The 25,903-nt window shown below is 57.0% G+C and overlaps 2 protein-coding genes across 2 annotated transcripts; one reads left to right on the forward strand and one right to left on the reverse strand.

The window, feature by feature from the left end:
* Positions 1 to 1,730: 1,730 nt before the first annotated feature.
* On the forward strand, positions 1,731 to 14,678 carry FOXN1 (forkhead box N1). The gene is made up of 8 exons (XM_059379521.1): positions 1,731 to 1,853; positions 2,247 to 2,705; positions 5,044 to 5,154; positions 6,927 to 7,057; positions 8,360 to 8,456; positions 11,868 to 12,075; positions 12,288 to 12,779; positions 14,268 to 14,678. Exons 1-8 carry the CDS (start codon positions 1,731 to 1,733, stop codon positions 14,585 to 14,587), a joined length of 1,941 nt encoding a protein of 646 aa, XP_059235504.1. The 3' UTR covers positions 14,588 to 14,678.
* A 5,255-nt stretch (positions 14,679 to 19,933) lies between these two features.
* UNC119 (unc-119 lipid binding chaperone) lies at positions 19,934 to 25,729 on the reverse strand. The gene is made up of 5 exons (XM_059379210.1): positions 25,431 to 25,729; positions 21,860 to 21,973; positions 21,269 to 21,371; positions 20,927 to 21,099; positions 19,934 to 20,628 (listed from the first exon to the last, which is right to left on the reverse strand). Exons 1-5 carry the CDS (start codon positions 25,651 to 25,653, stop codon positions 20,516 to 20,518), a joined length of 726 nt encoding a protein of 241 aa, XP_059235193.1. The 5' UTR covers positions 25,654 to 25,729; the 3' UTR covers positions 19,934 to 20,515.
* Positions 25,730 to 25,903: the final 174 nt, after the last annotated feature.

A 25,903-nucleotide genomic window follows, 5' to 3' on the forward strand; every position in this document is an offset into this window, starting at 1 on the left:
TAAGGATTTGCTATGTGATTTGGGCAAGTCGTGTAACCCTTCTGAGCCTCAATTTCCTCAGCTGTAAAGTGGGCTTAAAGTGGGCTTAAACCTTCCTTATGGGTTTGTTCTGACAAACCTATGAGAAAACTTTCCAAATCGCTTACAGAGAGGCCAGCCCAGAGCAGGCCCTCAGCCAATGGCAGGCTTTATCTGAGGCCACTTGGCAAAGAGGAGAACATTCCAGAGGAACTGTCCTTGGCAGGTGGTGGGGAAGGAAGGCAGAAAGCTGAGGCTGAGTATAGTAAAGTTGTACTAATAAGGATATTAATAACGAGAGCGGGCATCTGGAGACCACTTAGGGTATGCTAGGCACTGTGCAAAATGGTTCCTGTGTGTGATTTCCTTTATTACAGCATTCCTCGGTGGGAGGCCCTACCTCTCTCCCGCTCTGTCAATGATGGTGTCGAAGCTCTGAGAGCTTCCCTGACACAGCTAGCAAGGAAGGGCTTGGACCTAAGTCCTCTCAACCTCTGGGGTGTGCCGGGGACAAGGTTCTATACTTCTAGAAGTGGGAGCTGAAAGAGTCCTAAGCTATCATCTAGTGCGAGGCCCTAGTTTTCAAATAGTGAAACCAAAACTCAGAAAGGGCAGTGGCCTGGGGACGCCAGGGATTATGAGTTTGGGATAAACTTGGGATTATGAGTTTGAGCTCTGAGTCGGGTGTAGAGATTACTTGAAAATGAAATTTCTTTTAAATTTTAAATTTATTTTTTAAAAATTTTGTTCATTCACCTGTCAGAGAGAGAGCACACATACAATCAGGGGGAGCAGAGGGAGAAGCAGGGTCCCACTGAGCAGGGAACCCGACACGGGACTCGATCCCAGGACCCTGGGATCATGACCCAAGCCAAAGGCAGACGCCTAACGACTGAGCCACCCAGGCATCCCAAAATTGAAATATTAAAAAAAAAAAAAAAAAAAAAAAAAAAGAGGTTAGGGCCTCTCGTATATACATAGGTATAAGAGGCAGTTTGGAGGCGGCAGGAGAAACAGCCCATGCCAAACATCGCCCAGTGGGCCAGTGGTGGCACCCCGGGGCCGGGCCAGGCTCACAGGACCACCAGGCAGCCAGGTCTCCTCGAGTCCCCAGGGGCACCCTGGGCATGCCAGTCCCTGAAGTGGCATCGGTGACAGGTCCCACCTCTACAGAGGGCTCGGTCACCTGCAGCATGAGAAGTGTGAGGGTCAGGGCTTGACCCACTCTCTGCAGTCCCCTTCTCTCCAGACCGACCACCTGTTCAGCCCCTGAGCAGAGGCAGCTGGCAATGGTCACCTAGTCCTGTCCCTCTCTGGGAGATAGGGGCCAGAGGCGGGGTCTCAAGGGGACCATCCGCAGCTGAGCTCCAGAGAAGCCAACTCTCCCTCATGGGGAAGGGGGTTGGGGTAGGGGTAAGGGGGCCTCCCACCTGGTGTGTTTTGTTCTCTCTCCAGTCTTCCCTCTGTGCTTTCTTCCTCTGTCTCTCATTGTTTATCTGCTTCCTTCTGGCTCGAGTTTGTCTCTCACTGTGTCTGTTTCTCTGCCTGTCTGTCTGTCTGTCTCTCTCTGTCTTACCAGATGTCTGGCTGGAGTGAGGGCACCAGCCCAAGGATGGGGTGGGAGTAGAGGGTGTGAGCATGGGGTTGGTCACCCCAGGACCCTAGTCCTCACTCTCATCACAGCCGGCTTTCTTCGAGGCCAGGACTGGGTGATGGTGTCGCTACTCCCGCCGCAGTCTGACGCCACACTGCCCGGCCCCGCCAGACTGGAGGGCGAGCCCCAGGGGGACCTCATGCAGGCACCGGGCCTCCCAGGCTCCCCTGCCTCACAGAACGTAAGTACCCAGCACCTGGGCCCAAACACAGCCCAGCAGCAGCTGGACCAGTCCCCCCCAACCCCAGGGGACCTCCTGGGATCTGCCTTGTCCCTTCCAGCAGTGAGCAAATTACCCAGTGACTCCAAGATCCAGAGGGTTCGGATCCCCACCTCTGCTTATCCCTTCCATCTGGGGCTTTCCCAGGGCAGGGCTGTGCATCTCTCTGACCTGGGGCATCTCAGATCCAGGAGCAGAGTGCCCTCATCAGATTAGGGCTTCCAAGGGCAGTCTATGTCTCCTCAATCATTTGGGGGTCACCCAGAGCTCAGCCGCAGTCCCCATTACCCTAGCCCAGAGTAGGGTCCTGGTCCAGCCTCTACTCACAGGCTCTCTACCCTCTGTCCCCCCCAGAAGCTTGCCGGCTTCAGCTGCTCATCATTTGTGCCCGACGGCCCCCCAGAGAGGGCACCCTCACTGCCCCCACAGAGCCCCAGCGTCGCATCACCAGGCCCTGAGCAAGTCCACTGCCCAGCCGGCCCAGGCCCGGGCCCCTTCCGGCTCTCACCCTCAGACAAGTACCCCAGCTTCGGCTTTGAGGAGGGCCCAGCAAGCAGTCCTGGGCGCTTCCTCAAGGGCAGCCATGGGCCTTACCACCCATACAAGCGGCATTTCCATGAGGACGTCTTCCCCGAGGCCCAGACCGCCCTGGCCCTTGATGGACACTCCTTTAAGACCCCGGGGGCGCTGGAGGCCTTCGAGGAGATCCCTGTGGATGTCGGGGAGGCTGAGGCCTTCCTGCCTGGCTTCTCAGCAGAGGCCTGGAGCAACGGGCTCCCCTATCCCAGCCAAGAGCACAGCCCCCAAGTCCTGGTGAGTACCAGTGGCCGGTGGGCATCCCACCCACCCCAAGGGGTCCTAATTCCCAGAAGCCCAAGATGAGTCCTCTGAGATCAAACTCCACCTTCCCTTCCCAGACCTTCCCCATCTTGGACTCAGGGTCTGTGGGCTCCAGGGAAGCAGCAAGCTCAGAGAGCTGGGGTCTCAGCTTCTTTCTGGCCTCCAGGCCATATGGGGGAGGGGAGTGTGATGCTGACCTGCCCTGGCCATGGAGGGGCCAAGGTGAGGGGAGGCAGGAGGTCAGGCTGAGGAAGCTGGCAGCTTCCCAGAGGCTCCTGAGTCAGGATTCCTGCGTGTGACTTCTCTGTTTGTTTAAGAATCCCCAGCCAGACCTACCCGCCCATATGCAAATGTGAGAAGAAAAACACATTCCAGAGACCAAGAGAAAGGGTTTAGGGAGTTAGGGAGGAGCCACAGAAGGGTTCCTTCTCCAGCATCAGCATACACGGGTTGAGAGAGGGCTTCCGGTTTCTCAGAGGACACTTCCGGACCCTATTCTTTGCCCAGAAGGGGGGCCTGGGTATATTCATAGAAATACCTTGAAAGCACCTTGGAAAGTGGGGATATCCTTCCACAGTCATACCCACTAGTTGTGTGATCTTGGGCAAGTCACTTAACCTCTCTGGGCCTCATGTAAAAAGAGGAACTGCCTCCTAGTCTTGTTGCCCTGGGAAGAGAAAAGTTAGAGGAGGGTTTGGAGGTCCCTGAGAGAGTAGGCACGAATGGGCTAGGCTGGGTTGTGCCTGCTTCAGATGCTCACCAGCTCTCCTCACCTTTTATTCTCAAACAGGCTCCTACTCCATCCCCAAGCCACCCCAACAAAGCCTGAAGGGGTTGGGTACCTACCAGTAGCAGCCAAGACAGGACCCTTGGTTCTGGGGCCCTTTGGATGGCTTCTCCTCAGGCCCATTGAACGTGACAGTCACTCATAGTGAGGGTGTCATATTAGCTACTGCCCCCCAAATCCACTCGCTGCCAGCCCCCGGGCATCGTGCCAGAGGCTTTCTCTCAAGTGCCCCATTTAATCCTCATGACCACCCTCGAAAGACTTCCCACTATCCCCATTTTGCAGCTGAGGAAACCGACATTCCATAGAAATCAAGTGACTTTCCCAAGATGTCCTTTGGCCCTATAGGAAGTGAGGCTGAGATTTGAGCCCACTCCCTTCCCTCCTGTGCAGTGAAGAGGGGCTTGGGCCCAGAGAACCACAGCTAGCTGGTCGACTCACAGGGTGACCTCGGACATGTCCCTTCCCCTCTGTGGGCTCAGCCCCATCATCTTCCAAATGAGGCGGTTGGACCTCATGCTGCTGGCCCTTCCAGGCCTGAGATTCTATGATTATGGCTATATCTCTGCATCAGCAACCCCAGGGCGCATCCAGAAAGCTGACAGTTGATTCGATCCTCGGGGCCCAGATGCTGGTTCCCCAGGCCCCCGGGAAGCCCAGGAAGAGTGGGCTTCTTCACCTTCCAGTACCTAGCTGTGCACTCCCTCTGACTCTACTCAGGGCAGAGCCTTGTGCTAGACTCTGGAGGCCCCATGGGGAGCTCACTCCCCGTGGAGAGCCAGAGCCTAGCCGCTAGCACCCAGGTTCTCTGTGCCAGGGTAAAACAGCCGTGGGGCTCCAGCAGACCAGCAATGAGGGAGACTCCCCAGAGCAGGCCGCAAAGGCCTTTGAGTTGAGGATGGCCGGGAGATAGAGTGGGGAGGACTCATCGGCCCCCTCCAAGGAGCCTGCCAGAGCTCCTCTGCGCTTTGCCAAGGAGGAAGGGGCGGGGCTTTGGGTCACCAGCTGGGCCAACCTGTCTGGCCACTTCCTGTGCTCCCCCTGCTAGGGCTCTGCAGTGGGAATTGTAGAGTGGGATTTTTCCAGGTGTCCTTCACATACCTGCTCCCGGAGGCTGGCAGCTCTGAAAGCGAGCAGACCCCAAGCCAGGCTTGATGCATGGGATCAGGCCCTGTATCTTCACGATATTCCAGAGAGATCTCTGACCCCACCCCACCTCACTGTGACCATTGTCAAATCTCCGCCAGTCCCCCCACCCCAAACCCCGACCCGGACAGCTTGCCCTCTGCCTCTCACCTGAAGTGAGGTGCGGGTTAGGGATTCCAGCTCCAGCTCCACGGCTAACCTGCTGAGCTCCCTCAGAAACAGATCTCTGACCTTCTCTGTTCTCCATTTGGTCTCTAGGACTAAGCTTTGGGGCAAGTAGAGGAGAGGTTGCTTTCATACAAGTTTCAAAGCCACAGAAGGGAGGGAGGAAGAAAACCAAGGCCTCACCTGATCATCTGTTTTTTTGCCTTCCAACAGGGGTCAGAAATCAAGGTGAAGCCCCCAGCTCTGGAGACCGGCCCTGGGATGTACTGTTACCAGCCCCCCTTGCAGCACCTGTACTGTCCCTCCCAGCCCCCCTTCCATCAGGTGGGTCAGGGACAGGTGGGCCCTAGGATACTATGTGGTATGAGGTGTGATGGTATGAAGTGTGCATGTGGTATGAGATGTGAGTGTGCATGTCTGCATCCCCAGGGAGAGGCCGCCCGAGGCCAGGGCCCCCTGGGGTGGGGGGCCAGGGCCCTCTGGGGAAGGAAGCAATCGCCCTTCTCTAGGAGGAGGTGGGGTTCATCTGAGAGTTGCAGACGGAGAGTCTCAGGAAAGAGAGTGGCGCTGAGAATGGGGCACGTCCCAGATGTGAACCAAAAAGAGAGAGAGGAGGAGATCCCAACAAAGACAGGGACCAAGAGAAAAGGAATGTGTGGGGTGACTGAGCAGAAAGGCAACAATGGGCTCCCGCCTGGGTCTGCCACTGTCTTACTATGGAGCCCTGTCCCCTAACTTCCCTTTCACCGAGACAGGGTAGGACCAGGCATGGAGGTTGGGGGACCTTCCCACCTGGAAGGCTCCACGACCCCATCATCTCTGGCCCATCCCTCCTCCCCCACCCCACGGCCCAGCCTCAGCTCCTCCAACATGGCCAGGATGCCAGGTAATTGCCCCACACTGGCATGGGATGCAGGTTTTTACAAAAGAGAAAGAAAAGAGCCCCAGAGCTGCCAGGCAGATCCCAGGAGTCACCGGGCAAGACGGAGCAAGTGGCTGCCCAGCGCCCAGCTCCATCCACCTGCAGCCTGGCGCTGAGACAGGACCTGCCTGTGGAGCAGGTTCTACTCCCGGCTCTTTAGCTTTGGCCCTGATCTTGGCCAAGCCAGGGAGGCAGGCATGTTGTGGGGGGAGGATACCGTGGGGGGAGGTGGTCAGACTGCTTGCCGTGAGGGAGGGAGGCAAGAAAGAGATGGAGGGGCACCAAGGGAGACCAGGAGGGGTCATCCTCGCTGCCACAAGGAGCCCAGCTGGAATGGCTAAAGCCCTCCTGAGGCTTGGAGTCTGACCTGGGGCAGGGGGTGTCCCGGAGGCAGCTTGGCCCATCAGGGACAGAGCCGCAGCGGGGTTCAGGTGCTGCCAGACCTCAAGTGGCCTCACGGTGCCTGCTTTGATGCCTTCTGCATTCCGCACCCCCCCCCCCACAAGATGGCCGCACCCAGGGCTTTATAGAGGCTGCAGAGAGGGTGACTCAGGCACCAAGTGTCTCTCGGGTGACCTGGAAAGAGCACCTCAGCCCGGAGCACATGGGGGAGTCAGAGTCTCCTACCCCCTTTGCCCCCATAAAACACCACCCCTGGCACCGCAGCCACTCCCTTTGCCGTAAAATCACCTCCTACCCCCACCTGCCCACCACCATGACCGGCCCTTTCAAAGAGCCACTGAAACTCATAAAAGGTGGCAGTGCCCAGCAAAAGAGTGCCTGGCCTGGACACCCCACTTCTGACCCAGCTGCTCTGGAAATGGAGGGGAAGTCTGAGGGCCTCACATGCTCTGGCCCATCTGGGCTGCTTCCCCATCGCCATGGCAACCGGAGGATCTGGACAGCCTAGAGAAAGGAACTGGAGGAGAGGAGCTTTGAAGTCTCTGAGATCTCACATCTGGGGATGGGGATCTCCTCAGAGGCCCTCAGATGTCCACGCCCTTGGCCAGCCCCCTCAGATGGCTCTGCTCTTGGAGCCAGTAACCAGGGAGAGAAGAATCTAGCCTCAGCTCTCTCTCTGGATGTATGTGTATGGGGTGTGGGGGATGGGATTCCCCCACCTTGGGAAACACCGGTTACCATGGCAACCACTCTGCCCCTTTGACCCCTACAGTACTCACCAGGTGGTGGTGGTTACCCCATTCCCTACCTGGGCTCTTCACACTATCCGTACCAGCGGATCGCACCTCAGGCCAGCACGGATGGGCACCAGCCTCTCTTCCCCAAACCCATCTACTCCTACAGGTATGTTTCCCGGCCCCCCTGGGGTGGAAGGCAGAGGGATAAGAGAACCAGTGAGGAAACTGAGGCACAGAATCCTCAAGGTACAAGATGATGGCAGAGGATGGAAATCATACCCAGCAGGCTTCGAGAAGATGCTGGAGAGGAGATTCCTGAATGGGGGCAGGCGGATAGACTAGATCACCTCTGACCTCCTTGTCTGACCCCGTGGAGCTATGTCAGAGGCTCTGCTCAGCAGAGGCTGGTGCCCTGAGATTGGGCCCCCTAAGTTCTGGCCTCATGGGGTCCAGGGCCTGGGACTAAGAGTTGAGGAGGGAGGCTCAGCCCTAGGGACAGAGCGAAGACCAACCCCCAAAGCTCTCCTGGAAATAAGAGAGGAATGAAGTCTACAGATGCAGCTCAGGCAGCCAGCGCCTGCAGGGTTGGGGCTGGGGTTATAAGCGCCAAGCCCACACCTCCAGCCCATCTAGAACACCTTTCCCCTGAGCTTTCATTCCTCCCATCCACAGTGACACCTGACCTCCTTCCTGTGTGCCAGGCCCCACATGGGATCAGGTCATCAGCCAGTGTCCAAGCTCAGGGAAGGACAAGGAACTCAAACAGCAGCCCCGAGCACAGAGAAGGGGTTTGTGGGAGGCAGGGTGGGGCACAGAAAAGAGCACGCCCCATCCTCGGAGGCCAACAAGACAGAGTTCAGGTCCAGGCTCTTGAATTGACTAGATGTGAACCTCAGGCAGGTTCCTTAATCTTTCTGTTTAAGAAAAAAATGAAAAAGAACAGCAAGATTCAGGCCTTTGGAAAGATTAAGTGAGAGAATATGCTTGGCACACTGTAGGGGCTCAAGAAACCGTAGTTCCATCCCTTCAGCGTGCAGTTGGCTGAGGGCTGACTGATAATGACAGATTCCATTTAACAAGTGCCTTCTATATTCAAGGCATCATCCTTAATCCTCACAACTCTGAGGTAGCTATTACTTTCCTTACTTCAAAGCTGAGGAAACTGAGGTTCAGAGAAGTTAAGGCACTCACCCGAGGTCACACAGCTAGTGAGTGGCCAGGCCAGGATGACAACCCTGATCTCTCAGATTCCACAAGACCTTTGTATCTCAGTAATTCCCGATGTCAGTGGACACCTTCTCATCCTTTCTCCTTTCAACATCATAGAGCCTCTCACCTAAATCCACAGTGGATTATTTCTCCTCAACTACTCTAGCCCGGGCAGGAAGGGGGTGGGGAGGGGCAGGTCAGGGGGAAACTCCCTGTCTGCTCAGAAGTTCAAACCCTCAAGGTTGTTCTCTGCCTTCAGCATCCTCATCTTCATGGCCCTTAAGAACAGTAAAACGGGGAGCCTTCCTGTCAGCGAGATCTACAATTTCATGACAGAGCACTTTCCCTACTTCAAGGTGAGCCCAAGATCCACCCGAATCCTCCCACCCCAAGTCCTGGGTGAGCCAGGCCTCTCTGAGCCAGAAGGTTCAGCGGGAAGGTAGAGCACGGGTTAGAATAAAAACCAGGAGAGAACTTGCCTCCTCTTTTCCACACTTCCTCTCAAGAGAGTTCTGCATCAGGAACAGAGAGCTCGAGCCATTCACCCAAGGTTGCACAGCAGGCTGGAATCCAACCTCATGCTGGTGGAAAGCGGAAATCTCAGTCCTGATGGGCTTCAAGAAGCCTCTACCTGCCCCAAGTGGGGAGAGAGAGAGAGCTAGGGAAGAAATGAGAGGCTGTCCCCATCCCTGCCCCCGAGAAGGCTGTAGTATTAGAGGGATCAGAGTAAGCGCTCCAGCCAGCCAGGGGGCAGGGGAGGGGGGGACCCCAGGACCCACTGCATTCCAGGGAGAGATTAAGATCTGTCCCTGTGGGCGGCAGGCTCTGCAGCAGTGCTGCCAAAAAGCAGGGTGTGGGTTTCATGGTCTTCAAGTGTCTCAGGGAACTCGGTGGCTCACCTGACCTTCCTTTGTGCAACCTCTAGTTCCTGTCATCCACGGAAGGGGCTTCTATCAGATTCCCTCCTTAGAGGTGGGACAGATGCCCTTCTCTCCAGATAGGCAAACACATAACAGGGTACTCCTCCTGCTCAAGGTCACACAACAGGGGGGATGGGTTGGTGGCTCAAGCTGTTTGGCTTCACATCACCCACTTCTGTTCTCGGCATGTGCCCCCATACCCTCCAGCACAGACCTCTGCTTCCAGGGTGGGTGCAAGGGAGATCAGAGCTTGTATGTGAGGAGTGTCTTCTCTGAGGTCTCTACTCTGATGGATCTAATCTCATCTGCAAGCCAGGCCAAAAGTGGGAGCTGAGGCCCAGGTCCAGAACTCAGCTCCCACCAGCCAGAAGGTGGTCTCTAGCCCCACTGGCTTCCCAACTGTCCCGCCTGAGGGTAATCTGAACCCGATACTCCAGCAAGTTTGAATTTGCCACGTGGCGATCAAAGGAGGAGTGGGTCAGCTGGCCAGCATGGTCTGGCCAGAGAAGGGGGAAATACCGTCATCCACCAGAGATTCTGGAATGGAGAGGAGGAGGGAAGGGAGCTGTCTCCGAGATCTGAAAAGCATCAAAGCCAATATCTAGGGCTGCCCCTATATCCCGACAGATCCTGAGATAAGAGCTTCCCTAACCCCAAAGCTTTTGGAGGGTCCTATATAGGGCTTCAAAGGGCCAGGCCAGAGAGAGGGAAGTGAGGGCCCTGCCCTGTTCCTCTCAGCCCTTCCTCCCTGCCAACTCCTGGCCTGGCCCCCAGCCCCTCCCTGCATCTCATCTTCCTGGCTTAATTATTTTTCCTGGGAGCCGTGTAATCCTTGTTTTATGGGGCTGAAGAGTGAAGAGGTCTAACAACTTTTTTTTTTTGGTTCTAGTTGTTGTTCTTAGCCAGTTGCATCACTCCCTCACTCCTGAGTTTACATTTGACTTCAGAGAGAAAGCATCTGTGAGGATGGGACAGGCCCCAGTAGTGAAGCCAGCTCTATAGGGTGACCTGGGCAGGGCCCTTCATAAGGGGACAGAGCTGGAGTCTGGGCTCTGTCACTGTCTTCTGTGTGATCTAGGGCCAGGCCCCTTCTTCCCTGGACCTCAGTTTCCCAATCTGTAAAATGGTCAGGTTGGACCAGTTGGCTCATCCATTCCCTCCAACTCTGACTCTTCCCCTCTGACCTACCTAAGGCCGGCCCCCTTTATCGCTCACTCTTCATTTGAAGGGTCATTTTCCCCAACAAGAACAGAGTGGACCCTAGGGTGGGTAGCTCTCATGCCCCAGGCAATGGAGGTGGGCGTCCTGTAGCCCCATGAGTCAGGGCTACGGGACTGGGGAAGTGTCCAGCCACTGGGCATAATTGCTACTGCCGACCATCCCTCTTCCAAACAGGAAGTGGCTGGGGTGGGGGGGTGCCCTGGCATCCCAAAAGTCACAGATTTATGGGCCCATAAAAGGGCCCAGTGCACATTAACTCTGCCCATCAGGCGACACAGCCTTGACTCCTAGTACAGACTGTCGTGGGAGTTGAAGGTGAATCCCAAGCTGACCGGTCTGGTGACTCGAGAATCCTTCCTCCTGAACCCCAGGAGCCTTGAAGGGGGTCATCTCCACCAGCCCCCTGCCCCCGGCCAGCTGCCCCTGGGAAAGAATCCAGCAGCTCCTGCCAGCGACTTGCCGTGACGCTGGCATCAGGACCCAGTTCTGCGGGGCGTGATTCAGCCCGGCTGCTCCCTGGGGCAAGTGAGCTGGGGAGGAGGGCGTGGCCGCCCCTCATTAAGCAGAAACTGCAAGCTGAAAGGGAAAAGGGACGGGGGGCTGAGGGTGTGGGGGCCCCACTGGCTGGAGCCCATGTTCTGCCCACCCGTCAGCCACTGCTGGGCTTAGGACTGTCACAGAGCCTGGGACAGAGCTGGAGGTGGGGGGATGGGGGGAGCCCACTGGCACCCTCGCCACCGCCTCTCACCCCACTGAGTCAGCCTAATGGTTTTTACAACCCTCCCTGGGCACAATTACTGCACTGGTGGCATGACCGGGCCTCCTAATGGGTGTTTATTCTGTTGGCACGAGCCCCCCCACTCCCCACCTAGGGCTGGCCTCCCCACCGGGGCCCCCGCACACTCACACCCACATACAGTCATGGATCCCCCCACACACCCAGGGAGACTTTCTCACACACACATCCTTGCACTCAAAGGAACTCACAGGCCCACACCCCAGAGACGGGCTCACACCAGGGAGACATATTTAGGGGCACAAGCACACACAGACTCATAACCAATCCCCCCCCCACTCCAAACACACACACACACCTCGCTCTCTCTCCCAAACCCAGCTGTACACACAACATATATGTGACACGGGCACACACCCAAATACGACCTCACCCATCATTCTTCCCTCCAGGGTTTGCCCAAGCAGAGATGAGGCAGCCCCCAGGGAAAGGATCATCCCCTAGCTTCCTTGGGGAGACCTGGGTGTTGTGAGTTTGCTTTTGGCACAGGGCTCGGAGCACAGGCCTGGAGACCCGGGGCGGGGGGGTGGTCCAGCTCCAGACAGGGAACGGGCCCTTCCTGTACGAATCACCTCGACAGTCCTCAGAAGGGTCGGCCAGCGGTGGGGATGAAGGCAGATTTTAGGTGAAAATAATTTGCGGCCAAGATTCCTGCCCACCCCTGCCCCACCCCGGAAGGGTGCCAGACGCAGGCTGGGTGCTGAGGAGGACGACAAGCCCTGGAATGGGTGGCGGTTAGGTGCCCAGAGGGCAAAGGAGTTTTCTGGAGCCCAGACCTGGCTCTGGCTACTTGACCCTGACCCTGACCTTGTCCTGCTCTGCTCCGGCAGACGGCACCCGATGGCTGGAAGAATTCTGTCCGCCACAACCTCTCTCTCAACAAATGTTTTGAGAAGGTAGAGAACAAATCGGGAAGCTCCTCTCGCAAGGGCTGCCTGTGGGCCCTCAATCCGGCTAAAATCGACAAGATGCAGGAGGAACTGCAGAAGTGGAAGAGGAAAGACCCTATCGCCGTGCGCAAGAGCATGGCCAAGCCGGGTGAGAGGCTGGGGGGCAACACAAGGAAGGGCGTGGTGCACCTAAGAGCAGGGCGAGGGGGACAGTAGAGGGGAGGGGGAGAGGGAGAGAAGCTGAGCAAAGAGAATTTATCAATGAGTGAAGGTCTGAGTGGTTCCAAGGCTGGGGAGAGGGCTTGTGGGGAAAGGGAGGTCTCACGGTGTCCCTCTCTCTTCTCTCTCGGGCCTTCGCAGAAGAGCTGGATAGCCTCATTGGAGAGAAGAGGGAGAAGCTGGGCTCCCCATTGCTGGGCTGCCCACCCCCTGGGCTGACCAGCTCAGGCCCCATCCGGCCCCTGGCCCCTCCAGTTGGGCTCTCCCAGCCACTGCACTCCATCCACCCAGCTCCGGGCCCCATTCCCGGCAAGAACCCCCTGCAGGACCTACTTGGGGGACACGTGTCCTCCTGCTATGGGCAGACATACTCGCACCTCTCACCGGGCCTGCCCCCTCCCGGACCTCCACAGTCGCTGTTCCCGCAGCCGGATGGGCACTTGGAGCTGCGGGCCCAGCCAGGCACACCCCAGGACTCGCCTCTGCCCGCCAACACCCCGCCCAGCCACAGTGCCAAGCTCCTGGCTGAGCCTTCCCCGGCCAGGACCATGCAGGACCCTCTGCTCCCAGACGGAGACCTTGGCACTGACCTGGACGCCATCAACCCCTCTCTCACCGACTTTGACTTCCAGGGTGAGCTGGGGGCGGAAAAGGGAAGATGGGAAAGGGCTGGAGAGGTGCGTCCAACGGTGTGGCCCATCCCCTCCAAGTCTCCAGGCTGGGGCCTAGCTAGCTGCCAGGTTTCTGGTCAGTTGAAACGGAGAAGTCCCTAGCCAGCCAGGGGTGCCAAGGGGCAAAGAGAAACGTCCTTGCCCCCACTCCCCTCCTTCTGCTACCCCTGAACATGTTGCAATGGACCCCATCATCAAACCACTCCCAGCTCCAGGTAGCTGGGAAAAAGTCCAGTGTGCCATTGAATAGTGGCTGTGAGCGACTGCCCATCTGAACATTCCAAGAAGCGGCTGTGTTTTCTCACTCATCTTTTAGGGCAGAAGGAGAGAGGTGTTCCCCCCGGGGAAGAATGCAAGACCTCAGAACTAGGCAGGCCCTGCCGAGATTTGCGGGATAGGAATCTGGGGAGGGGTTCTATCAAGTCCATTCCACCTTGCCCGCCCCATCTCTGCACACGGCCAAGTCCATCCGTTCAGACCTAAACTCCAGTGGGTGCCCAGTCCCTGGTCCTGGCCCCGGGAGGCTTGGAGGAGGTGGCTGACCCAGGCCTCAGACCCTCTGGGAGCACGGGGGTGATTGAGGACATCCATAGGCAGCTGGAGACTGCTGACCCTTACAGAGCTCCTGGTCCTGGAGCCCAGGTCTTGGTAAACTTGTTAGGAATGCACAGCTAGAGCCTCAGCCCAGAAGTAGCCAGAAGTGGGGAGCAGCGCTCACCGGGGACCATCAGCTTCATGGGCCCCCTCTCCTCTGGGCCTCTCGAACCAGAGGAAGGATTATTAAACCCCTTTCACAAAAGCACATGGAGGTTAAGTAACTTATTCAAGGTTACTTGGCTAGGAAGAAGGAGATTAAGGATTGGAACCCAAGCAGCCAAGTTCAGTCTGGGGTTTAGTCCGACCCCCTTCCTCCATCCCTGCAGCGCTGATGCCCAGGCCCTGGCCTGCCACAATGCAGATCCACAGCCCAGAGAGGAGGACGGGGTAGCAGCAATGACTCCTCCCTAGAGTCTCTGCTCCAGGCTCTGCTCTCCCTGGGGCCTGCAGTGGAGGACTTCATCGGGTCCCGAGGAGCACTGTTAGAAGAAGATCCTTGGTCTTGACTGCAGATTGCCTTCCTTGGAAGCCTGGGCACCAGCGAGGGGGAAGAGCACCAGGGCTCCCTCTGCAGGCTAACTCGGGAGTGCACAGCACAGACATCCCTCCTTTCAAAGGGCCAGCTCTCAAGTCCTTGGCTACCCCCCGCCCCCACTGCAAAATAAGAGCCCTGGAGATCATCTAAGCTATGGCAGAGGAATCGGAGGGTTCCAGCTACTCCCTGGGGCCAACAGTCTCTTCCCTGGTCAAGGTCACCCCAACAATGGTCTTTTTAGCATGTAAGAGCCAAGGGGTGGGGGTCCACAGGGTTCCTCGGTACCTCCCAGTGACTCCTGTTCTCTCCCCCAACTAGGAAACCTGTGGGAACAGCTGAAGGATGACAGCTTGGCCCTTGACCCCTTGGTACTGGTGACCTCATCTCCAACATCCTCTTCAATGCCACCACCTCCTCCCCCACCCCATGGCTTCCCCCCAGGGCCCTGTCTGGCAGAGACAGGCAGCGGGGCCGGTGACTTGGGACCACCCGGCAGTGGGGCCTCCGGGGCACTGGGTGACCTGCACCTCACCACCCTCTACTCGGCCTTCATGGAGCTGGAGCCCACACCCTCCGCGGCCCCTGCCGGCCCCTCTGTGTACCTCAGCCCCAGCTCCAAGCCCATGGCCCTAGCCTGAACCACGCCCAGCAGCCACTCTGGCCTCCATCCGGCCTGGACATCCCCGCTGGCCGCCCACATGGGGCCCACCTTAAAGGTCAAGGAAGGAAAACCAGCCCTGTCCCCTAAGCCACCAAGCCAACTGATTGTCAGCTGGCAGCTTGGGGGTGAAGAAGGTACCCCCCAATGCCACCCCTCACACATTTCTGCCATCTGGGGAGCCAGCTCCTCACTCAGGATCCCCAGAGACCGAGTATCCAGGCGAGGAAAGAATACACCCTCCCTAGCTCACACTCATCCACACCTACGTCCTGCATAATATGTGTGCACACACACACACAGTCAAATCAAACCCACACGCACCCACATACCTACTATCCAGAAGAATCAGAACTGCATCACCGAGAGTCTGACTCCACTTCTGACGTGACGGACAGCTGAGGGCCCAGGTCCTTGTGTGAGATCCAAGACCACCTGGAAACCCTCTTCTGATGTCCGCATGCTCTGCAGGCCTGGCCCCTTCTAACATGTTCTCTCCCGGAAGGCCCCTGTATTTATTCTCCCATCTTCATCCCAGCAGCCTGTCAGGGAGGAGTCATTGTACAGCCTCTCCCCAAGTTGTCTGTAGGTCCCCCAGGGGGCTGCTGTTCAGGGCACCCACCTGGCCAGGCTCCACCCAGCCTCAGTGTCTGCTCTGTCTGACCTCCCCCAGAATGCCACACAGGAGAGGTAACGGCCACCCCAGGACCAAACTGAGCCCAGTTCTGGCACAAAGTGTTTGGAAAAGCCCTTGCCCTCAGAAACTTCAGAGTGTCCTCTTCTCCCAGCCCTGGGCTCTGGAAGGGCCTCTCCAGGGCACGACAATCTCACTCCTTCTCTGGAAGAACTTCATGTAGTTTAGTTCCCAACTTACTAATGACTTTCCACTGGCCCAGGCAGCCTGGGCATTCAGGGAAGGAGAGCCTGACACAGGCTGGCAGGGGTGGGAAGGGGGTGTGTGTGGTGGCCGACACCCGCCTCTCTTTGACTGTTTGGCAGACCCACGATGTAGCCCAGAGCTGGGGATGTGGCCTAGTCAGCCACCATGCCCTACTGGAGAGTCTAACCCCCACCGAGTGGGAGCTTCAGCCTACCCTGTACCCAGGGGTGACAGAAATCCTCAGAGGTTGGCCTGGGCTTGGTTAGGCACAAGCAGATCTCTAGACAGCCTGCAGTTTTCCCCTGACCTAGAACAATAAAGCAAGTGCCTGTGGTCTTGGCTCCTGAGGCTTCATTTCCAGATTTCCCCTCCCTGAGCAGAAAGGCCAGGCCTTTCTGTAGACACCCTGGTCTGGGATGTCACCCTGACCCTCATTCTGTACTGTGAAGTTTCCAAATCCAATGAGTGAGGCACCCAGGAAGACTCCTGGACCAGCCTGAGGAGGGCGAGAGAGGGCAGGTAGGCGGGGCCTCTTCCCAGGAGAACGTCCAGAAAGATCCAAGGAAGCAGTTCTGCCCCTAAGAAGGAAGATGATTCCCTTCCCACCCTCAACCCCTTCTTACTGAGATTCACTGCTTTCCTCCTTGAACCCCACCATCTCTTCACACAGGAAGGGGTCTCTTCCCTGTCCGGGTCATAACTTCCTGTCCTCCATCTTTCCCTGGTGGGAGCTCCGGGTTCCACGGGTGAGGTGACTGGAAGGGAGCCCGGTACTGCGGACACTGCTGGCCCTGGAAGGTGGTCTCTGGGGGGTCAGGGCCCTACTCAGCCTCCACCCTCCCTGAGAGCCTGTGTCCAGGACTAGAGGGATAGGGCACAGTCGGCAGCTGGGGGAGACAGGGCCAGCCGGTGCACCCAAAAGGAAGACCCACCTCCCTCAGCCTAGCCCTGACTATAGAGGGAAGGGGTGGGGGGAGACTCTCTGTGAAGCCCCTACCCTACACCTCCGGCTCCAGCGGTGAGCAGAGATCAAGATCTCCTCCAGAGTAAAACCTCAGTCCTGTGGGCCCATTGAGCGCACCTACAAGGCAGTTGGCGCCCACACAAGTAAGGCAGGTGGCAAACAGAATTTGGGGTCTCTGAGTTTGTTTTTGTAACCAGACCGGCCCTTAAACTTGAAAGGACTGCAGCCGCTCTCCCATTCATAGGCTGCCCCCTGCTGGTCATCTCACAACAAACAGTCACCGTTTGAGGATGTGAGCTGAACAGATGCAGGGTCTGGAAGTGCTCCGCTCTGGGGGAGTTAGCCTTTTCTTTCTGGCGGGGGCGGGGGTGTTGAGTGGCTCTAAACAGAAGGGTTCTAAAATTGGTTAGTTCATGGGTTCATTAAATTGGATGAACAGGGGTGCCTGGGTGGCTCGGTCAGCTCCTCAGCTGTGAGATCAAGCCCTGCTTCGGGCTCTGTGCTCAGTGCAAGGTCACTTGAGATTCTCTTTCTCCCTCTCCCTCTGCTCCTCCTTTCACCCCTGCTCACGCTCTCTCTCTCTCTCTCTAAAATAAATAAATAAATAAAATGAAGTTTCTTAAAAAGCTGGATGAAGAAATCATACCTTCATTGTCACTCATCTCAACCTCAAACTTAGTATTTCCCTCCATTACAAATGTCAGTCACAAATCACAATAGCTATAAAAGAATCTGTAACTGGGTGCCTGGGTGTCTCAGTGGGTTAAAGCTCAGGTCATGATCTCAGGGTCCTGGGATCGAGCCCCATATCGGGCTCTCTGCTCAGTAGGGAGCCTGCTTCCTCCTCTCTCTCTGCCTGCCTCTCTGCCTACTTGTGATCTTTCTCTGTCAAATATGTAAAATAAAAATCTTTAAAAAAAAAAAGAAGAAGAAGAAGAATCTGTGACATTGTCATAAGGTAGAGAAATTGCAGATTCAAAATCACAGATGTTCTCATATTATATTACAGGTATCACAGAATAGATATGTAGATTCCTATTACACAGTTTTTAAATACCTAAAATACTTAGGATTACCGCATATTTTGTACACATAAGACCCTTACTGTTTCTAGGCTTCAGGAGACAATAACAATGGGGTCCATAACACACAAAAAGGTAAAGCACCCTTGTTTTCGTTAACAGGGTGGTAAGGGATGGATGGTGGCTCTTAACAGGAGGGCGTGGGGCAGAGAGGAAGGTGCTGGGGGTTGCAGCTAGCAATTTTTTACCATTGGAAGGGAAGCATCTCAATATTTCATCATGGGTTTGGCAGTCCTAACGTGCACCATACCATGACCAGCCTGGGTAGGCACAAATGGTGGGTCTCTCGGGCTTTCTTGCTCGACCCAGTGGCAGGGTCCATGTGACAATTCCTGAAGAGTCAAAGCCAAGAAATCTGGACCACAGCAGAGAAATGAAATCTGAGGCCCAGATCCGGCCAGGTCCATATGGACCTTCCAGCTCGTCAACATCAGAGCCAGGACCAGATTCACCCTTACCCCATCTTCTCCCTCCTTCTATTGCCCAGGGACCCTCTACATTCTCAGGGGAAGTGCCGGGAACCAGATGCAGCAAGGTGCACCCTTGGCAGCAGACCAGTGCCAGAGACATGAAGACTTCCAAGGAGACAGGGGGCCAAGACTCTTCCTAGCCAGAACTCCTCCTCCAGGCCCAAAGTACATGGGACTCTCGGTGTGAGGGCCAACCCCATAATTCAGCCATCATTGCAGCTTCAGCAACCATCTTGTGGCCATTGACCTCCAAAGATCACCGTCTCCAGCCTTCACCCACTTCCTGGTCTCAGGGCCTGAATTTCCTGTCTCTTCCTGGTCACCTCCTTCAGGACATCTGTATGCACATGCCAGCAGGTCCCAACCTGAACTCATCATCTCCCCCAGCCCCGTGACAGCTCTCCCATTCCCCACCCCACCCCGACATGCAGGCCCCAGACCAAGCTTCAGCTTCAACTCCTTCCTGTCTCTGGCCGTCTCATCCCATCAGCCGCCAGTTCTGGAAATCTTCCCTCTGAAAATCTCCACTTCGTCTGTTTCTCGCCATCTCCGTGGATACTGACCGAGTTCAGGTTCCCTTTGGCTGTCAGCCCAAATTCCTGCACCACCCTCCCGAGGGCCCCTCTGCTTGCCGTGAGGGTCTGTGATCTGGAGCCACACTGTGGGGTTAGAGCCATGACCCTGCCACTGAATAGACACACAGCTTTGGCCACACACATTCATCCCTCTAGGCCCACACTTCCTGTGAAATGGGCATAATAACAGTGCCTGCCTGAGAAGCAACTGTGAACAGTCTAAGTTAACACGTGGCCCCAGGCCTGGCACTCAGTGTGTGTCGGCTGTTAGTCTTGCTCCTTCAAATCCAGCCTTCTCTCAGCGGCCAGAGATAATCTGACTGGGTCATCCTGATTAACCCTCCCACCTTCCGCTGGAGAAGTCTTATCAACGGGACTACAGGCTCCAGAAGACCTGTCTTCCTTTCACATCATAAATATCCACTTTCCCCTAGACACCTGATCCATCTTGCCTCCAGACCCCTGATTTATGCTGTTCCCTATGCTTCAACGCTCATCCCGTCTCTTCCAGCCAATCATCTTGAGTGTCCGTGGTCCTGCTGGGAACAGATGTCTCCTCCAAGGGTCCTCCCCAGATCCCTCCAAACAGGATGACTCCCACTCCCCTCCCTGTAGGCCCAGTCCATCTTATTCCTAGGAACAAGTGTGTGTTCGTGTCTCACTCATTTTAGAATTCCCAGAGTGCTGCCCAGCCAGGGCTCCAAGGAACCCAGAGGAATCCTGGCACTTATAGGTATCTTAGAGTTAAGTCTCAGCCCAGAGAGGGTGGTCACCAGGCATATCCAAATTAGTGCCTGAGAACAGTAGGGTGTGAGTTCTCTATCTACCCCCGGTTCTCCGTTTCCTCCACTAAGGAAATTAAGAGCTCTTCTGGGTTTGGGGTGGTGCTAGGGGCCAGCAGCAGCGTCCTATGCAGGCCAGCCAGGCCAGGGGATGCTCCCCTGGACCTGAGCCAAAACCATGTCCACCTTGTCTCTCTCATGAGGGCTCAGTGCACAACCTAGTTAGCAGTCCTAGTGGTCTCTGGGTGGGGAAAGGTGCTCTAGAGAACCAGACCACCCCCTCCACACACACCTTCCGTCTACCCTAGAGTTGAGGGCCTTTGTCCCAGCCTCTGTTTTGCCAGAGCTGGCTATGACTTTGGGACAAAGCTTCCCTTCTCACAGTCTGGGTCTCCATCTTTAACAAAGGAAAAACCACCTTCTGGCTGCAACATATGCTAAATCTGACTCGAGATGCTGAGTGTGACACCAGGGTATACAGGATTAGTGGACAGGATGACCTGGGGGCCATGTTATTGCCCCACCCCCAACTCCACCCCTTCCCCATACACACATGCGGGCTCACAGCCGAAGAACAGAAAAGGAGAGTTTATTGAAAACTATATACAGTTGGTCCAGGCCCTTTCACAGGCCACAGTCTGGAGGGATCCCCCCCACACCTTAGGCAGTAGCTCGGGCCCCGATGGTAAGGGCTAGGGCTGGAGCCAGGGCTGGGCCAGGTCCTGGCTCCCTTAGGAATCTTGGCAGCCAGACCAGCCCCCCACTCCAATGGATATCCTAAATAGCCTGTTGGTGGCAGGCAAGGAACAGGGAACAGGTCCCTGCCCTGACCTTGCCAAAGCCTGGATAGCGGAACACTACTCTTAAACCTGGGTCCCAGAGGACCAGCTAGGCTGTCCGGAAGTCCTGGCTACTCCTCTCCTAGGAGGCCTTCCTGGACATGGAGGCAGACAGCCCTCCTACCCCACTCCCACCCCACGGGCTTCAGAGACCTGGACTGGGGACATTAGGTACCCTCCCTCCCATCGCCAACTTGGGGGTCCAGGGCTCTCGGACCACTCCCCAGGTAGAAGACCTCGGGTTGAGAGGTGAGTGTTGGGGAGGACACAGCTAAGGGCCCAGGACCCTCCTGGGGCAGGGGGCTGGTTTTGCGGGTCAGGGTGTTCCACTGTAGGAATAGTCTGCTTTGTTGTGCATCACCAGCCGGTCATCCACGAAGTAGAAGCTGTCAGACTGTGTCTCGTATGGGTGACGGATCATCTCACTGACTGCAAGAGAGGCCCCGCCAATTGGGGCAAAGGTCAGGAGCCTGAGCCGGGGCCCCTGCCAAGGAGGCTTTGGGACTGTGGGATGGGGACAAGCTGAACAACCCTCAGACCTCCCTCCACCTCACAAAGTTCCCCCAGCCTTTTTGAACCTCAGTTTCCCTACCGGTGGCATAGGAATGGCAGCCAAACAAAAGAGACCCAGGGCAGGAGAAAGGGGTCAGAACCACACTCCCCCGCCAGTTTGGTCTCTCTAGTCTTCCCTGCCTCCCCCCAGACCCCCACGGCCCCTCCCACGCACTCAGCTCCTCAGAGAGAGGGGGGAAGTCGTAGATGTGCTCGCAGGTGTTCTTGCTGCTGGGGATGCAGAATCCAAAGTGGAAGTCAAAACTTTTGAGGAGCTGGTTGCGGAAGTAGTGCCTCTCAATCATGCGGAAGTTGTTGACAGGCTTGTCTCCCACTGTGAACTCCACCCTGGCAGATAGGAGAGGGCAGACCTGAGCTTGGCCTTGAAGTCAGGCCGCAAGGCTCCAGACAGACACCACCCCCAAAAAAGAAAGGCTCAGTAAGAACTCATTCCCCACTCTCACCCCTATCCCCAGCCCCTGCCCACCTCCCACCCCACCTCCATCCAGTGACTCACGTGGCTCCCACCTGCCTCAGGCGGAGGAAGGCAGGCGTGAACTGGTAGCGAACAAAGCGCCCAGCATTGGGGTCCAGGTCCCGCCGGTTGATGGGCAACCGCTCTGTAATGTACCCCAACTGGGGCTCAGAGGGCTTCAGGCCAGGGCCCCGGGCCCACCCAGGGTTCCTATCCCAGGGCCCCCATCTGTCTGAATTCTTAAAAAATTCCCCCAGGAGATTCTGATGCACCTTGAGGATTCAGACATTTGGCCAACTGGTTCCCCACCCCAGGAAGGGAGGGTAGTTTCTAGGTCAGCAGGTCACCAATTTCAATTGAGGTTCCCGGGGGGGCCCCAGGAGACAGAGGCCTGGGGCCTCTGGAACTGCAGTTCCCAGGAAGGCCTGCAGAGGGCAGGCTGGCAGGGACCGAAGGGGCCAGACTGTCCACCCAAGATGTCCAGCCCCAGAAACGGATGGGAAAGAAAAGCAGAGGCCCAGCCCCAGCTCTTCTCTGACTCCTCTGCCACCTGACGAGTCCCTGGGCAACCTGCTTCACAGCCCTCACCCACCTCATCCTTCTGTTGATGGCCTACCCAGCCAGACCACTCACCTGAGGCTGGGGGCTTCTTGATTTCAAAGAGGACAGTGCCTGAGTCCATGTCTCGAATCTTGAACCTGATGAAGTCGATCTTGTAGATATTCTCCTCGGGGGAGCACAGGTAGTCTAGAGAAGACAGGCAGCTAAGCAAAAAAGGGACCCACCCAGAAGCCCCAGCTGCCAAGCTCAGCCTTTGGGGGACCCCAGACTAGCTACCACTTTCTCTGATTCCAGAAGGTCATTGCCTTCCAGAGAGAACGGAGTCCCAGCTTCTAATGAGGGACAAACAGCTCTATCCTCTGAGGTCAGGGAGGTCAGCGAGGGGCAGAGTGAAGGAGGAGGGTAGAAGACAAGGTCACCCCCCTACTCAGTCTCCTTTCCATCCTGGAGTTGTGGGGCCTTATTTCAGCCTTTGCTCTGGTGGGGCCAGCTCAGTGACTGTGAGCCTGATGGGTCTCCAACCTAACAAGGAACCCCAGCTAGAGAGGGATACACACCTGGCCTTTGAGAACCTCGTGCTAAAGAGGGTGACACAGCTCCACCTCAGGAGAAACACAGTACTTCACCCGGAGAACATTCACACCCCCCGCCACATAGCTGCCCCTGGTGCTACCTCTAGGAGGTGTCAAGGCAAGGACTTCCCTGACCTAGGTTGTGCTAGGGCAGGCAAACAACCCCTCTAAGGTTTATCCCCCCCAACCCCCTCCTCTCCCCATAAGCGGCTTATATAAGCCCAGCTCCCTTAAGCAGCTTAGCCAAAGCTCTGCTGACTCAAGCCCAGAGCCTGGAATATTGGGGGAAGGGGGCCACCTTTGCTCCCATCCCCTGCTGATCTCCAAATGGGAGGAAGTCTTAGCAAATGGAGGGAACCCCCTCAAACTCATCGACCTAGCCTGAGCTCTGAGCCACCCCCAGAGAGAAGAGTACAAGCAAAGCCAGGAAGTGGGTGTGTGCGCGGGGGAAAGGGAGTCCTCGGGCCCAGAAGAGGAACCGGGACACAGTGGTGAGCCGTGGCTGAGGATGCTTGCTTAGGAACATCAGGGCCTGGTCCACCAACAACTGTAGGTGCTCAGGGAGGCCCCCGCAAACTGAAAGGAGCAATGGTAGGTCTGGTGCTGTCAGCCGGCAGGCCATCACATCCTCCCTGACAGAGGCCCGGAAATCACCCTCCAGGCCCCTGGGCCACCTCCTATTCCTCTGAGGCAGGAAGAGGAAGTGAATGTAAAGTCCTTCTCTCTTCCCCAAGCCCAGTGCGGCCCCCTCCAGGAAGCCCTCCTGGCAGCCTCCTGGCATCCTAGGGTCCAGCAGGGCTTAAGGGGAGAGGCTAGATCCCTGGCCTGTCAACCACTGTCCATGGTGGAGAGAGAGAGAAGGAGGAGGCATGCCAGTGAGCAGCCCTCACCTCACCCTCAACACACCTTATTTAAACAGAAAGTAAGTACCAGTCCAAAGATGCTGAAAGAAGGTGCGGGGCACAAGGGAAAGAAGTAGCAGAACTGGGAGCAAAATCCTAGCTGCCCAGCTCCAGCTCCTGGGAATGTCCTTCCTTCTCCACATTCTTCTGCTCTTTGAGCCTCTCCTCGAATGCCGAGCTAAGTTCTTAGGTCTGCCCTCAGTCTCTTCTACCACACCTTGAATTAGCAGCCCTTTTGTCCTTAGAGGAAGTGAGGGAAGTGGGATGCCCCTGGCTCAGAATGCGGCGCCCACACCCTCCCGTCTGCCAAGGGAAGGATGAGGCCTGGGACCAGGGTCAGGACAGATAAAGGGGCAGAGTGGCCGAAGGCTCAGAACACAACTGCCACCCCCTTGCCTTCTGCCACAAATATCTTCCTAAGCTGGATTCAGGGCCAATAATCCAGGAGGAGCAAAACTCAGACCTGTGTGATTAGGGTCAAAGGAGACCAGGGGGTGCCAGGATAGAGATCCCTGGAACCTGGTTCTCAGCTTCTAGAGAGTAAAGAGTTCCCAGGAAGCCCCTTCCACTGCTCTTCCTCACAGATGCCCCATGTCTAAGGGCTTTGAATCTCCTCCAAATTAGGGGACACATGGCAGTGACATGGGCTGGGCGCCCCCAGAGTCGCAAAATAACCTCTAAAGTTATCGAAGACCCAGACAGGTCAGCCTGACCTCCACAAACCCTGTAAGTTCTGCCCCCATCCTAAATGCTGCTGTTACCAGTTCCAGCTCAACTGGCACGAACATCAGACTGGTCCAGGCCCCCTCCCTTTGCTACTGTCTGCTTGGGCAAGGCAGCTCAGTGCTCTGGGGGCCCAGCCAAGAATGGCTGCTGCCTGGCTTTGAGAGGAGGGAGAAGCTGGTCCCCCAGGGACTCAGATGCACAGGCCTAGCTAGATCTGCCATTACAGCTCCAGCTGGCAGCCTCAGGCTCTGCTGCTCCCCCAACTCCAGGGCTCAGGCCCATTCCAGCACCTGCCCCCCCCAGCACTAGTGAGGGGTTCCAAAAGTTGCTCTCGCAGAGGTAGCCGGAGCAGGATTACTGAAGAATGAAGCTAAGGTAGAGGGCCACTCTCTCTCCAAATGCCTCTGTTCTTTGAGGCTCAGCCACTGCCTCTGGCACGAGGCTTCCTAGCCCTTGTTCCCTGACTGTGGTAACCTCCTCCCGGGCCCTGAATGCCCAGTTGTCTGCCTCCAGGCAGCAGCCGTGAGCAGTCCTGTGGGGCCCTCAGTACTACTGACAAAAGAGCCCTATTTACAGAGCACACACAGCAGGCCAGGCACTAAGCAAAATCAGAAAACTGGTTTCCACAGCAGCCCTATGAAGTAAGTGCTGTTATCCCCATTTTACAGATGAACATGGTCAGAGAGGTGCAATTACTTGCCCAAGGTCACACAGCCAATTACATGTCATAGCTGGGACTTCCACCCAGGCAGCTCAGTTCAGAAACTAAACCACAGCAGAGACTAGGCCTCCCGGAAGAAGACAGGCTAAGGCGGTAGCGGGGGAGGGTGCAGGGAGCAGTAACCTACTGCCTTGAGAGGGCTCAGACCAACCCACTGAAGCTTCCTGCCCAGGTCCTTCCCTGGGGCTGGAGGATGGCCGGAGACTTCCTGGGGGGACCCAGAGTGAGGGCATTTAATGGTCAGGGAGACTGGAGGGTCTTAAAGTCACCTAAGTAACTCAGCCTCTGCCTAGCCTCCAGGGTGGGGACTGAGGACAGATAGCACTTAGCACCCATCCTCATTATTGCAGAGAAAAGCCTCAAAGGGCTGTGACGGCTCCGTGGGGAAGGGGTCACAGTTGCAGCTGCTGCCCGACCTCCACCATGGGATAGGGGGATGGCCTCCTCAGGAAGGAAGGAGTAGGCTGAAAATAAATGTCTAAAGGGAGAAGAAGTGGGCACAAGGAGATCAAGGGAAGAGGGAACATGGAAATCTCAGGCTCCGAGGCAGAAGGGTAGGGAACTCAGGCGAGGGGCACCCGGGTGGGGGAGGGGAGGTAGGGGAAGGTGGTAGGGCGGGAAAGGGGGCGGGGGCCCAGGCTCCGAGCTCCGCAAGAGCCCCCTCCTGCGCTCTCTCCCTCCCGCCCTCCCACCGCGGGCGGCGCTGCCCGGCCGGTGCTCACCGCCGGTGATCCGCTGCAGCCCCAGCACGTCCTCTGGCCCGATCGGCTGCTTCCTCTGCAACGGCCCCGGCCTGGGCCCCAGGCCAGCTTCGGGCTCCGACTCGGACCCGGACTCGGATTCCTGCAGCTGCGGCTCGGGCTTGGGCTCCACGCTCGGGCCCGAGGCCCCTGGAGCGGGCTCCGCCCCCGTACCAGCCCCGCCGCCGCCCTTCTTCACCTTCATGGCCTCGCGGGGCCGCAGCTCGCCTGCTGCCGAGGCGGCTGCCTGCGCCGGCTGGAACGAAGAGAAGGGGGAGCGTCCGCAGCCCCGCCCCCGGCCGGGGCCCCAGGTACCGCCCCGCCCCCAGGGGTGGGCCAGCTCTGTGCCCCGCCCACCCCGCGAGAGGCCGCGGGCGCGCCAACCTGGGATCACTCCCCTGGGGCTGGGCGGGGCCTCGCCTTGGGCTTCATTCACTTTTTCACTAGGTACTAGG

This window comes from Mustela nigripes, chromosome 16 (assembly GCF_022355385.1).
Source record: "Mustela nigripes isolate SB6536 chromosome 16, MUSNIG.SB6536, whole genome shotgun sequence".
Classification (NCBI taxonomy): Eukaryota; Metazoa; Chordata; class Mammalia; order Carnivora; family Mustelidae; genus Mustela; species Mustela nigripes.